General features: G+C 48.6%; 1 protein-coding gene across 1 annotated transcript in view; it reads right to left on the reverse strand.

The window, feature by feature from the left end:
* Positions 1-1,035: 1,035 nt before the first annotated feature.
* LOC132585859 (guanylate-binding protein 1-like) overlaps positions 1,036-12,578 on the reverse strand; it is a 32,408-nt gene continuing 20,865 nt past the window's right edge. The window contains exons 11-12 of the mRNA XM_060257735.1: positions 2,743-2,872; positions 1,036-1,059 (exon numbers count right to left, since the gene is read on the reverse strand). Coding sequence (XP_060113718.1) covers positions 1,036-1,059; positions 2,743-2,872 — 154 coding nt within the window. The remainder of the gene's footprint in view (positions 1,060-2,742; positions 2,873-12,578) is intronic.

The raw sequence follows: 12,578 nt of genomic DNA on the forward strand, positions 1-12,578 counted from the left end.
CACTAGATACTATACTGAAAATTTGGTGCCTCTACCTCAAAAAACAGCTCCCCCAGAGTCCCTGAAACCTCCAGATCAATTCCCCATTATACCCTATGAGAATCGATCTCCACATAGGGAATAATGAAGTGCTCAGCAGACGTTTCCCTCCTCCTCCCCCCCCCCCCCGTTTCTGGCAACTCTGAAGCGAGGGATTGGCATCTCTACTCACGAATTGCTGCCAGCTTCTTCAAGGTAACACAGACACACCATCCCAAGAAGAAGCCTTTCCAATGGGAGACTGAAGCCTCCAGAGGTGGAAAGGCACATGGTCCTCTGGGGGCGGGGTTTCCCCCGCCAGCCAGCTGACTGGGGGTGGGAAGCAGCCTGGGAAAGCGGAAGATCCCCCACTGGGACCTGGGGATTGGCAAGCCTACCTTTGCAGTAGTTGTCCTTGAAAGGGCAGCTTCTTTGAAAGCTCTCTCAGCCCCACCCACCTCACAGGGTGTCTGTTGTGAGGGAAGAAGATAAAGGAGATTGTAAGCCACTCTGTCTCTGATTCAGAGAGAAGGGCAGGGTATAAATCTGCATTCTTCTTCTTCTTCTAACAGTTCAGGAAGTAAGAACTGTAGTCACCAGAAGCAATGTAAAGATCACCTCAGCGTTATGGAACAGAAGAAGAAGAGCTGATTTTTATACCTTGCTTTTCACTACCTAAAGGAGTCTCAGAGTGACTTACAATTGCCTTTCTTTTCTCTCCCCACAACAGACATCTTGTGAGGAAGGTGGGGCTATGAGAACTCTGAGGGCACAATGACAGACGCAACATCACCCAGTTGGCTTCATGTGAAGGAGTGGGGAATCAAACCCAGTTCTCCAAATTAGAGCCTATCGCTCTTAACCGCTACACCACACTGGCCATTCCTTGACATTGGGAGTCGTATGTGACCCTCCCACCTTTAGAAAGGGCTTCAAAGTACATTATTTTCCTCACCTGGTTTAGCTGTAGACTAATCAAATAATCAATTCATTTTAATTGAACGTTAAGTTGGGGGTTTAACTGTCGTCGATGGCGTTGAGCTGCAGGAAAGCGGTACAGAAACACTTCCGAATAAATCAGTCATAAGCTGCAACGCTATGACAGTATGTAATGTAACAGCAGCTGCTGCGGCGTAACAAACTGTTAATTCTCAGCTGCTTGTCAGAAGTAGGAACTGAGACGGGGAGCGGGGAGGTCTGATCCACACTGTTCTCTGGACAGCTGTGCCGGCAATTTCTCTGAGGCCTCTAACAGTCGTCATCGTCCTTCATTCCTTCCCTCCATTGAGTAGAAGGGAGTAACAAGTTCACAGCCACATACCCCACTAGCAGAAGCCTGGTATTGCAGCAGGTGTCCCCCTCAAGGGACACAAATGAATCTCAGAGATGTAGACCACACAATGGCCAGTCTGCAGTGAGGGCAACTGTGTTAGCAAGAGATGTACTTCTTGTAATTATAAGGCAGCGGCGGGTGTGTGTGTTGCACTGACAAACTACTTTGCAATTTATTCCCTTGATTTTTTTAAAAAAATCTGCTTTCTTCCAAAAAGTTCAGGATGGGATTTGTGACTCTCTCTTCCCTTTCCATTTAATCCTCAGAATCTGGAAAAGTAGGATAGAGAGAGAAAAGGTGACTGGTCCAAGATCACCCCAGTAGGATTCAAGATTATGGCAGGGATTAGAACCCTACTCCCATACACATCTACACTTTAATCCAGGGGTCCCCAACAGGGTTGTGGTATATTGTATGTATGTAATTGGATAGTCTGCTCCTCCTCTAATATCTGTGTGACTTGGTTTGGTCCTATTGGTTGGAGCTGTAGTTTCAGTTTCCAATCTTTGCATGTTAGCTGAGGTTGTTGCTGTTGGAGTTGTCTCCTTGCAAATAATGGCTGATGTTGTCTCCTTGCAAACGATTGGTGTTTTGAGCCAGCTTGTCTCTGCTGAATGGGCCTGAAAACGGGTGCCTGAGTGAGTACTCTTACCTGAGAACCCACAGCCAAAGGGGGACATTTACAACAGTGCACATAGGAGTCATGGCACCCACTGACAACTTTTCTGGTGCCTTTAGAAAGAAAGCGGACAGAGCTAGGTGGGGTTTATCACCAGTATGTCTTCTGACTTTAAAAAATATCGCTTCGGCAGCAACTGCCACCACAGTGCAAGGATCCTCAACGTGTGACTGAAGATAAGCTGTGGCAGCCATTTTGTGCCTGACTTTGCCTCCTGGGGCAGCCATTTTGTGGCTGAGCCCACCACACTGTTTCAGAATTCCAAAGGTCCCTACAGGCTGATAAAGGCTGGAGACCCTGGCTTTATCTCAAGTGATGGGCAAATTATGACCAGTGTTCCCTCTAAGCTGTGGAGTCTCGTGAGCAAAAATTCCGCTTTGTGAGCCACTGGCATTCAAGTTCTGAGCGAGCCATTTGGCAACTGCATAAACTAGTTTGCTCTGGGGCCATCCTTCCTGAGGCAAAAATGTGTGAGCTGGAGGCTAAAAAACTGTGAGCCAGCTCACGCTAACTATGCTTAGAGGGAACACTGGTTATGACCCAGCCCCACTGCCAACTCTGGGCTTGAAAATTCCTGGAGATTTGGGAGCAAACCCTGGGGAGGGATCTCAGTATACAGCCATAGATCTCAGTATACAGCCAAAGCAGCCATTTTCTCCAGGGGAACTGATTTCGGTCAATTGTAATGCTAGGAAATCTACCTGGACGCTACCTGGAGGTTGGCAGCCTTACTGGGTCCTGGGCTTATTACGACCAGCTCAGTGGAACAGCAGGCCAAATCTAGCTCTCCATCTGCTTTTGAGGGTTTTGGACAGGGCACTGGGAAGAGACTTGGAGGAGGACTCGAAAATAGGCAGAAACCCAGATGCAGTTGGAAAATTTGCTCATTTCACACGCCCCCATTTTACTTCATTGGCTCTCAGTCCCCATCTGTTCCATATGACGTAAAAGGAACAGGACTGAAGGAAGACAGTAAGCATTCAAATGCCTGAAAGCAGCTATCTGCAATCTGATAAAAAGGCAGTACAATTTCCAATTATTGCCATTGATAATTAAATGCCATCTAGGCTCTGTGCACTAGAGGGCAGTGCAGGACAGCTGGCTCCCTCTTCGGGAAAAGCTTGTTCGGGTCTGCTTGGAAACCCGGCAAGGAAAATGAACTAGGCAAATATTTATCAACAAAACAAGGCATAGAATGCCCACTTCCCCTAGGTATTTCTGCTACCTAGATCTCAAAATCCTTTTTGCTTGGTGAAAGGACTGGAAGAGTAGAAAAAAATAAATAGTGAGGCTATGTGGGGCTGAGGATGAGCAGGCAACTAGATCTCCCAGAATTCCAACTGATTTCCAGACCAAATAAATCAGTTCCTCTGGCGAAAATGGCTATGTTGGCACATGGACTTCACAGCATCAAATCCTGTTGAGGTCCTTCTGCTCTCCAGACCCCTCCCTCCCCATGCTCCACCCCCTGAATCTCCAGGAGTTCTTTTAACTTGGAGTTGGCAGCCCCACACTGAAAGACAGAACTGCAGTGGTGATTCCCTAAAAATTAAACAACCTGGCCCCGAATTGGCATGAACTGAATCAGAGGCACTTAAAACACAAATGGACACACAAACTGTGCTGCCTTAATGTCGTGCTATAAATCTAGTTTTATGGCAAAGGCAAATAATAATAATAATAATAATAATAACAATAATACCATATATTTATTCCCCACCCTTCTCTCTGAATCAGAGTCTCAGAGTGGCTTACAATCTCCTTTATCTTCTTCCCCCACAACAGACACCCTGTGAGGTGGGTGCAGCTGAGAGAGCTCTCCCAGAAGCTGCCCTTTCAAGGACAACTCTGCTAGAGCTATGGCTGACCCAAGGCCATTCCAGCAGCTGCAAGCGGAGGAGTGGGGAATCAAACCCAGTTCTCACAGACAAGAGTCTGTGCATTTAACCACTATACCAAAAAACAGCAAAGTTCATACTTTGGCACTGTTGTTATTGAGTATTAACACACATACTGCCTCTCCCCTTTACAATAGGGAGAGGGTTAGGGAAGTAATTATTGTTTAAAAATTATTCTCTCCTGGCCAAAACATTTTTGGAGAAAAAATACTTGAGAATCAGGGATCACCTCTTGCTATCAAGAAGAACAGGGGAAGTGAGCACTTTTTGCCTGACCAAAGCCTCCAGCTTTGCAGCTACTTCATAAACCCGTGCATTTAACAGCAACTTGCCCTGAAGATAGGGTTGCCAAGTCCAATCCAAGAAATGTCTGGGGACTTTGCGGGTGGAGCCAGGAGACATTGGGGTGGAGCCAGGAGCAAGGGTGTGGCAAGCATAATTAAACTCCAGAGGGAGTTCTGGCCATCACATTTAAAGGGACAGCACACCTTTTAAAATGTCTTCCTTCCGTAGAAAATAATGGATAGGGGCACCTTCTTTTGGGGCTCATAGAATTGGACCCCTTGGTCCAATCCTTTTGAAAGTTAGGGGGTATTTTGGGGAGAGGCACTAGATGCTATACTGAAAATTTGGCGCCTCTAGCTCAAAAAACAGCCCCCTCAGAGCCCCTGATACCCACAGATCAATTCCCCATCATTCCCTATGGGAATCGTTCATGGAGGTGCATAATGGCTGTGGGGGTGGAGCTTCCCCCGCCGGCCAGCTGGCTGGGGGAGGGGGGAAGCCTGTAAAACCGGGGGATCCCCCTCTGGGACCTGGGGATTGGGAAGCCTACCTGAAGACAATGACAGAAAACAACATTTGCCTTCATGTTGGGCAGAACTGCTCTGGCTAATTTCAGCTAATGAAGCTTCTCATAACTGTACAAGAGCAGGCCAGGCTGGTTTTTTATCATCAGTTGGCCATCCTGCAAGCATTCTGGAAATGCACTGAGAACCTTGTTAATTTTTCCCGGCGTACAAACAAGTGCATGGATTCCACAAGCCAATTAAATCAGTCCATTATCTCTTTACAGTTCCCAGGGCAGATCCATACGGCCTCAGCCTCCTTTTAAAACACACCTCATGCTGCCCTCCGTGGGGGGAAAAGAAAGATGTTTGACTCATAAACTGTCTGACTCTTGTTACCATCGCTGAGCGACCATGAAAGGGACTCATTGCCATGCGATGCGCAGGATGGTCACTCAGCCGTGAACGTGGCGCTATTCCTCCCGCAACTGCCGCATCTTCAGGTTTACAACAAATTTGCATTTTTTGAAAAAGACCCTCCTGAGTACTTAATTCAAACTGATGAGTTTGCAAAGGATGCTGACATCTTGCGTCACGCAGGAGTTTGCATAGAAGCAAATGCTGGCTTGCCTATCTTTCCCATCATCAGTCACTTTCCGTTCCTGGGAAATGAAGGATTTGGTGAGAAATTACCCAGACAAACTTTGCTGAGCATGAAAGCGGATCTGGGGTAATCCGCGGGGAGTGTATCAGATGGGTAGGAAGGGCAGCATCTGTGAGAATACTGTGCTGTTCTTGCTGTAGAAAGCCCTTTGCAATTCAAAGGAATAGTTAGGTAGAACATTGGAGACTAAAGGAGGAATTTCAGAGAGAGAAATGTCGTTTTCCGGGTGAAAGGATTTAGTATGTGGGGCTGACATGCAGTTCCCTACCTAGGGGAGTGGATTGTCGGAGCGGGAGTAGCAGAGTGAGGGAGATGACTTGCCCGACACAGGGCTTCAGGAAAGAAAATCAGGCAGACACGTGCAACTAGTGCCAAAAGGTGTATTAACATATATACACAACAAGTGCTCTCTTGTGCAGTCTATACAATATCACCTCCACGGACAAAGTGCTTCGCCTAACCACCATCTCACAGGGAGAGACCTGTGTGATGCACACACAGATCATATATAGTCCAAGCAGCCAATCCTGGCCGTGCTGACTCAGCAGATTGCATCACTTGGCTTCTGCCGGCTCAAGCCGGTCTGCTGATCAGGTCACTGTGACCTAGCCTGGCAGCTAGATCACCAGCTGTCATACTGTGGCTGTCAGACTGGGTTTATGTAGATTCTTGCTCCAACACACCTCCTAATCTATTTAAACCCAGTGCACCAAAACACTTTACACAGTTTACATACATGTCCACCAGCAACATTACAGTTCATATTTACGTAGCTCGGAACCCTTTCCGGAATTCGTTCAGGAACTCATCATGATTGTAAAACACATCATCGTGTTCCTGTTCAGCCAGCTCTTTCAGACGCTTGGCTTCAGCCTCCTTCTCCCTTGCCTCGCACTCTGCCACCCAGGCTTTCCATTTCTTAGCCTTTTCTTTTAACATTTCCTCAAATCCGGGTGGGTCTGGATTGACAGTCAGAGTGACATAGGGACACTTGTACCTAGCGGGACGTTGGCCTTTGGTGGACCTGGCAGACACCCGTGGCCCTGTGCTTGGACCAGCTTTGTCTTCTTCGGGTTGCTCTGTTCCCACCTCCTGGGCTGGTTGCTCTGCCCCTGTAATTGGGTGTTGAACCTCCTGACTCTCACACTTTACCTCCAGTTCCTGCATTTGAGGCTCTGCCTCCTGACTCTGCTCGTCAGGCTCTGTGCCGGCATTCGGCTCACCTTCTCCAGCCCCACTGGGTGCCACCTCCTGGGCTGGAGTTCTGGGCTGCGCTCCAACATCGTTATCGCTACTTGGCAGCAGGACAAATTGTTTCTGCAAGGAGTGCAACCTTGGCCAGCTGCTTTCTTCATTGAACTGGGCACTCTGACTAAGTGTTATCTTGCTTTTGCTATTGCAGAAACGATAACACCTGGCCCTTGGCTTGTAGCCCAGAAAAATTAGGCTCTCTGCCCGGACATCCCCCTCCCCGCTACTCGTGGAGTGGATGCCAACCCGAGCCCGTGACCCAAAGACTTTTAAAGAACTCAAATCTGGGGTCTTGTTCAACAGTAACCTGTAAGGCACATTTTTCACAGTATTACACCAAACCCTATTTTGCAAAAAAACAGCTGCATGTATGGTTTCTGCCCAATAGGTCATTGGCAGTTGTGCATCCTCTAACATGCAATACATCACATTCTGCAATACAGCCCCATGCCCATTTTCTCGGGGCGTTGCCGGGTTCGTCAGACGGTGGGCGATGCCCTTGTTCTCCAGCCAACGTTTCATCTGGTTAGATAAGAATTCCCCCCCTCTGTCGGTTTGTACAGCCAGGAGATTAACCCCTAATTGTCTCTCCACTGCTTTGACCCACTTGGTGAATGTCTTATACACCTCAGACTTATGCACCATGGTGAAAACCCACGCGTACCTCGTGTGGTCGTCGGTGGCCACCAAGCAGTATCTCCTCCCCGACAGACTCTTTGGCAATGGGCCAATAACGTCTAAATGGACTAGTTCCAGGGCTCGTGTGCTTTCCCTTGAGCTTTCTTTAGCAACAGCACACGCCTTGCTTTTGGTCTTCTTGCAGACCTGGCAATCCAAGTAACATTTGCAAGGATTTACTTTCAAACTAGGCACAAGCTCCAGGGTTTTCTTTAACGCCCTAAATCCGCAGTGCCCAAGTCTCCTATGGAGCAAATGTATACAATTATTGTGCACAGGCTCATTCGACACCTGAGCCACCTGGGCACAATCACTCTGGACCACATACAGTTTACCTTCCCTCTTTCCTGTCACAAGCAACTTTCCCCCACCTCCCAGGATTTTGCAGCAGGTTTTCTCAAATCTCACCTGGTATCCCTGGTCAAACAGTGTGCTAACACTCAACAGGTTAGACTGCAGTGAGGGTACATACAACACATTTTGCAACATACATTTCAGTGCAGGAAATTCCACATTGCCTGAGCAAACAGAATTGGCAGTGGTCCCATCAGCCAATCTCACATACTTATGCTCAGGACTGTCAATGTTTTTCAACAACTCCTTCTCGCAGCAGAGATGGCTCGTTGCCCCGGAGTCTAAAATCCAAGCAGACCCTGTGCTCTCTACTGCAGACGTGACCAGCCGGGTTGCTTCCTCACACGGGCTGGCGGTCCTCCGCTCTCGCCGCACACGCCCCCGCCTCTTCTCCCTCTCAGGGCAAGCTCGGAGCAGGTGCTGCGACGACCCGCATCCATAGCAGCGACGGACTGCGAACGCAGTCGGCTCCACTTCCTCCACCTTCGGACGCCTGCCAGCAGCAGAAGCTGGCTCATTCTTGGCTGTCTTCCCGGACACACCGATAACAGCACGCTGCCCGGCCGACACCCCCGGACAGCTCACGGCCGCAATTCTCTCTTGGAAGTCAAGCAGGTGGGCACAGACGTATTCCATGGTCAGGGTCGCTACGTCCACCGTCTCCAGAGAAGTTATCAGGGGAGTGTACTCAGGTGGCAACGACGACAGCAAAATGTACACTCTGTCGTCTGGAGCTACAGTCTTGCCTCTTGCCTCCAGCTCAACGAAACAGTCCGTTAGCCGTTTGATGTGATCTTTCACACACCCTCCAGCCGGCATAACGGTGCGGAACATCCTCCTTGTCAAGGCCATGAGGGAACCAGCAGTGGTGCTAACATGCACCGCACTCAACGCGTCCCAGGCAGCCTTGGGAGTGTCCTGCCCTCGCACATAAACCAGCTGGTCATCTCCTATAGATAGCGCTATGTTGGCCAGTGCCTTATCCGATAACACAGTCTCGGCAGGAGATAAGTCAGCAGGGGGGTTACTCACGAACAGCCATTGCCCTTCACGCTTGAGGTAGTGTTGCATTCTCAGGCTCCACACCGCGTAGTTGGCTGAGGTGAGCTTCTCAACGGCTACTCCAAGCTGTTGCTGAGCCATCGTGCCGACTCCTCCTCACGGCTGGCTGCCGACGTCCCTCTGGCTCTCAAACAGAGAACGGTGGTGCTTCTGTGTCCTTCACCGGCGTTCCTCGCCTCCGGCTCTTTCCAAACTCACAGTCAGCTCAACTCTCAACTCTCTCCTCCGCGCAGCGGAAGCGCCCTGGGCCCATAACCCTGTCGGAGCGGGAGTAGCAGAGTGAGGGAGATGACTTGCCCGACACAGGGCTTCAGGAAAGAAAATCAGGCAGACACGTGCAACTAGTGCCAAAAGGTGTATTAACATATATACACAACAAGTGCTCTCTTGTGCAGTCTATACAATATCACCTCCACGGACAAAGTGCTTCGCCTAACCACCATCTCACAGGGAGAGACCTGTGTGATGCACACACAGATCATATATAGTCCAAGCAGCCAATCCTGGCCGTGCTGACTCAGCAGATTGCATCACTTGGCTTCTGCCGGCTCAAGCCGGTCTGCTGATCAGGTCACTGTGACCTAGCCTGGCAGCTAGATCACCAGCTGTCATACTGTGGCTGTCAGACTGGGTTTATGTAGATTCTTGCTCCAACATGGATATGGCCAGGGCTGGCTCGCCCACTAGGCAAACTAGGTGGTTGTCTAGGGCGCTGGGAGGTGGCTAATTGGGCTCTCCCCCCTCCAGCGCCCCAGGCAAGCACTCCCCCCCTCCCACTGCCACAGCCACCGCTAGCCCTCTCCGGCCGGCCGCGGCGCTCCGCTCGCCCCCTCCCCCCACTCCCTGCAACTAAAACACTTCGTTTTAGTCACAGCAAATGGGGGGGAAAGGGCAAGCAGGTGGCGCGCTATTGGATTTTAACTTTGTACCACTTTGTATTCTAAACCCCACCAGCTGCATGTAGCTCTGCTTGCTGTACATCATTCCTCGTCTGAAGAAGTGTGCATGCACATGAAAGCTTACGTTCTGAATAAAACTTTGTTGGTCTTAAAGGTGCCTGTTCTACTGCTTCAGACTAACACAGCTGCCCACCTGCATCTAGAATCATAGAGTTGGAAGGGACCTCCAGGGTCATCGAGTCCAGCCCCCTGCACAATGCAGGAAACTCACAAACGCCTCCCCCTAAATTCACAGGATCTTCATTGCTGTCAGATGGCCATCTAGCCTCTGTTTAAAAACCTCCAAGGAAGGAGAGCCCACCACCTCCCGAGGAAGTCTGTTCCACTGAAGAACCGCTCTAACAGGGAGGAAGTTCTTCCTAATGTTGAGCCGGAAACTCTTCTGATTTAATTTCATTCGTTCTGGTCCTACCTTCTGGGGCCACATAAAACAATTCCATACCATCCTTTATATGACAGCCCTTCAATATGGTGGTCCTATCACCTCTCAGCCACCTCCTCTCCAGGCTGAACATCCCCAGCTCCTTCAACCTTTCCTCATAGGACTTGGTCTCCAGACCCCTCACCATCTTCGTCGCCCTCCTCTGGACCCGTTCCAGCTTGTCTATATCCTATATCCAGACGAGGAATGATGTACAGCAAGCAGAGCTACATATAGCTGGTGGGGTTTAGAATACAAAATGGTGCCCAAAACTGAACACCACAGCAGAGTAAATACTAAATACTGACCCTGATGGAACGATGCTCTGATTCAGTATAAGCGACTTCATGTGTGCTTCTGACTAAAGTGGGAAAGCACAACATTCAAGCTGCCTGCAGCAAGCAGTGCCAAGCAGCCCTAGTGGGGCTGGCAGTGGAACTGAGCCACGGCCAGTGGATAGAAGTTTGCCCAACCAGCACTGCCAGCACACAGGGGCCAGCTGGTTCGTCTGGTCTCTAGGACCTTGGTTGTTAAGTTAAAGGTCCAGTCTGCCCTGGAACATGCAAAATAGCACGGCCTGCATGGAAGCTCTCCCATGGCATTCTGCACAGGCGTGGTGAGAAGTGCCATCGTCGCAGCCGACTTATGGCAACCTTGTAGAGTTTTCAAGGCAAGAAGTGGTTTGCCATCATCTTCCTCTGCAGGGTCTTCCTTGATCGTCTCCCGTCCAAATCCTCACAGATGCTGCCCTTCCTACCCATCTGATACACTCCCCATTGATTACCCCAGATCTGCTTTTGCGCTCAGCAAAGTTTGTCCTGGCCCTGTCAAGCATCGATATTTTGCAATAATCAAGCTTTTGTTCTTTAATCAAAACTTGTTTTATTGTAAAACTCCATAGCTTGCTGCAAGGACGGACTCCTTGGAAGTAATGGCATACATAGTATTGAATAGTATCTTATATGCAAACTTCAAAAGGCTTGGTTACAGATAACTTCAAAAGAATAACATAAAGATGCAAATTGTGTTGCGGGTTCAAAGGCTACTCACTAGTATCTCTTTTATGAGTAAGGAATGTTAGCTAATAAAAACATCTCCCTTTCTCACATATTCTCTGGAAGCTGATAAGACCTGGCTGTGTGAATCTGGAGGAGAGGCATTCTACACTGTTAATGCAAGGTTACTCTAAACTTCCTGGGTCCAGATGGATTTATTATACATCCATGGGAAGGGAGAGAGGGGAGAGGGAAGAAGAAAGGGGAAAAGACAAAGGTGATGCTCTGCTTTAGCTCTGGCCTGTTTACTAAGCACATATAGAAACAACATTTAGAAATAGCATGCTTGACAGGCCCCACTGATGGACCTCCTGATGGCCTGATAGTTTTTTTAGCCACTGTGTGACACAGAATGTTGGACTGGATGGGCCATTGGCCTGATCCAACATGGCTTCTCTGACGTTCTTATATTCTTAAATACTCACCTGCTTAGTTTCCAAGATCTGATGATCTAGCTCTTCTGTAAATCTTTGGTGCACATTAATACACCAAAAGTTCACAGCAAAAGTTGTCTGTGGACAACACTGATTGGCTAGTGCCCAGGATGACTAGTACTTGCCCAACTGCCCAACCCACAGAGCCATTTGGAAACTGTGTGTCCCCCCCCCCCCCAAGCTTTCATTTTTTTACTTAATATGATGAAGAGGGATGGTAGAAGCAGATCAGTGTAGACATGATGCTTCAGATGTATGTATGCATTTATTACATTCTATTTTTATACCACCCATTCTCCAGATAGGGCTCAGGGTGGTGCACAACATCCTAAAACAATACATGGTACAATGGAATTCATGATAACAATGCAGTTTAAAAAGATGGCGGTCAAATTTCCGATTGCGATACCACCTTGCGGGTGGGGGCAGTGGTGCCTGTCAGATGGAAGAAAAAGATATTGGATTTATATCCCACCCTCCTGTCAAGTCGGCAGATTCAATAACGAGTTGTTGTTGATACAAAGAAACTACTTTATTGATACTGATACTTGTGGCCTGAGCCAAGGATTGAAAAGACTAAAGAATATACTGTAGATACATTGCATATAAGGGATACTTCAAAAGGATTCCTTAGGAGGGGGGACTATGCAGGGAGCATTCACACATAGATGTTACAGAGTCATTCTCATGTTGATTAGGCCTGCATGGCCTTGATCATTGTAGGCTCCTGCCTCCCTTCCGTGAGCCAGGAATGAGAAGGCACAGATAAGACTTTCACATATTTCCATTTCAAAGCAAGGATACTCTCTACAGGAAAGGAGGGGGGTAGGGAGAGGGTGTGCTAGCAGCATTTGGTTATACTTTGGTTTTACCCAGAATGCTCAATGGTTGAGCCAGAGTTATAGACAGACTTGACACCTCCACTCTGAATCTCCGCGTATCAGAGTGATTCACAATCTCCTTTACCTTCCTTCCTCATTGCAG

The sequence above is a fragment of the Heteronotia binoei genome, chromosome 17, assembly GCF_032191835.1.
Source record: "Heteronotia binoei isolate CCM8104 ecotype False Entrance Well chromosome 17, APGP_CSIRO_Hbin_v1, whole genome shotgun sequence".
In the NCBI taxonomy this organism is placed as follows: Eukaryota; Metazoa; Chordata; class Lepidosauria; order Squamata; family Gekkonidae; genus Heteronotia; species Heteronotia binoei.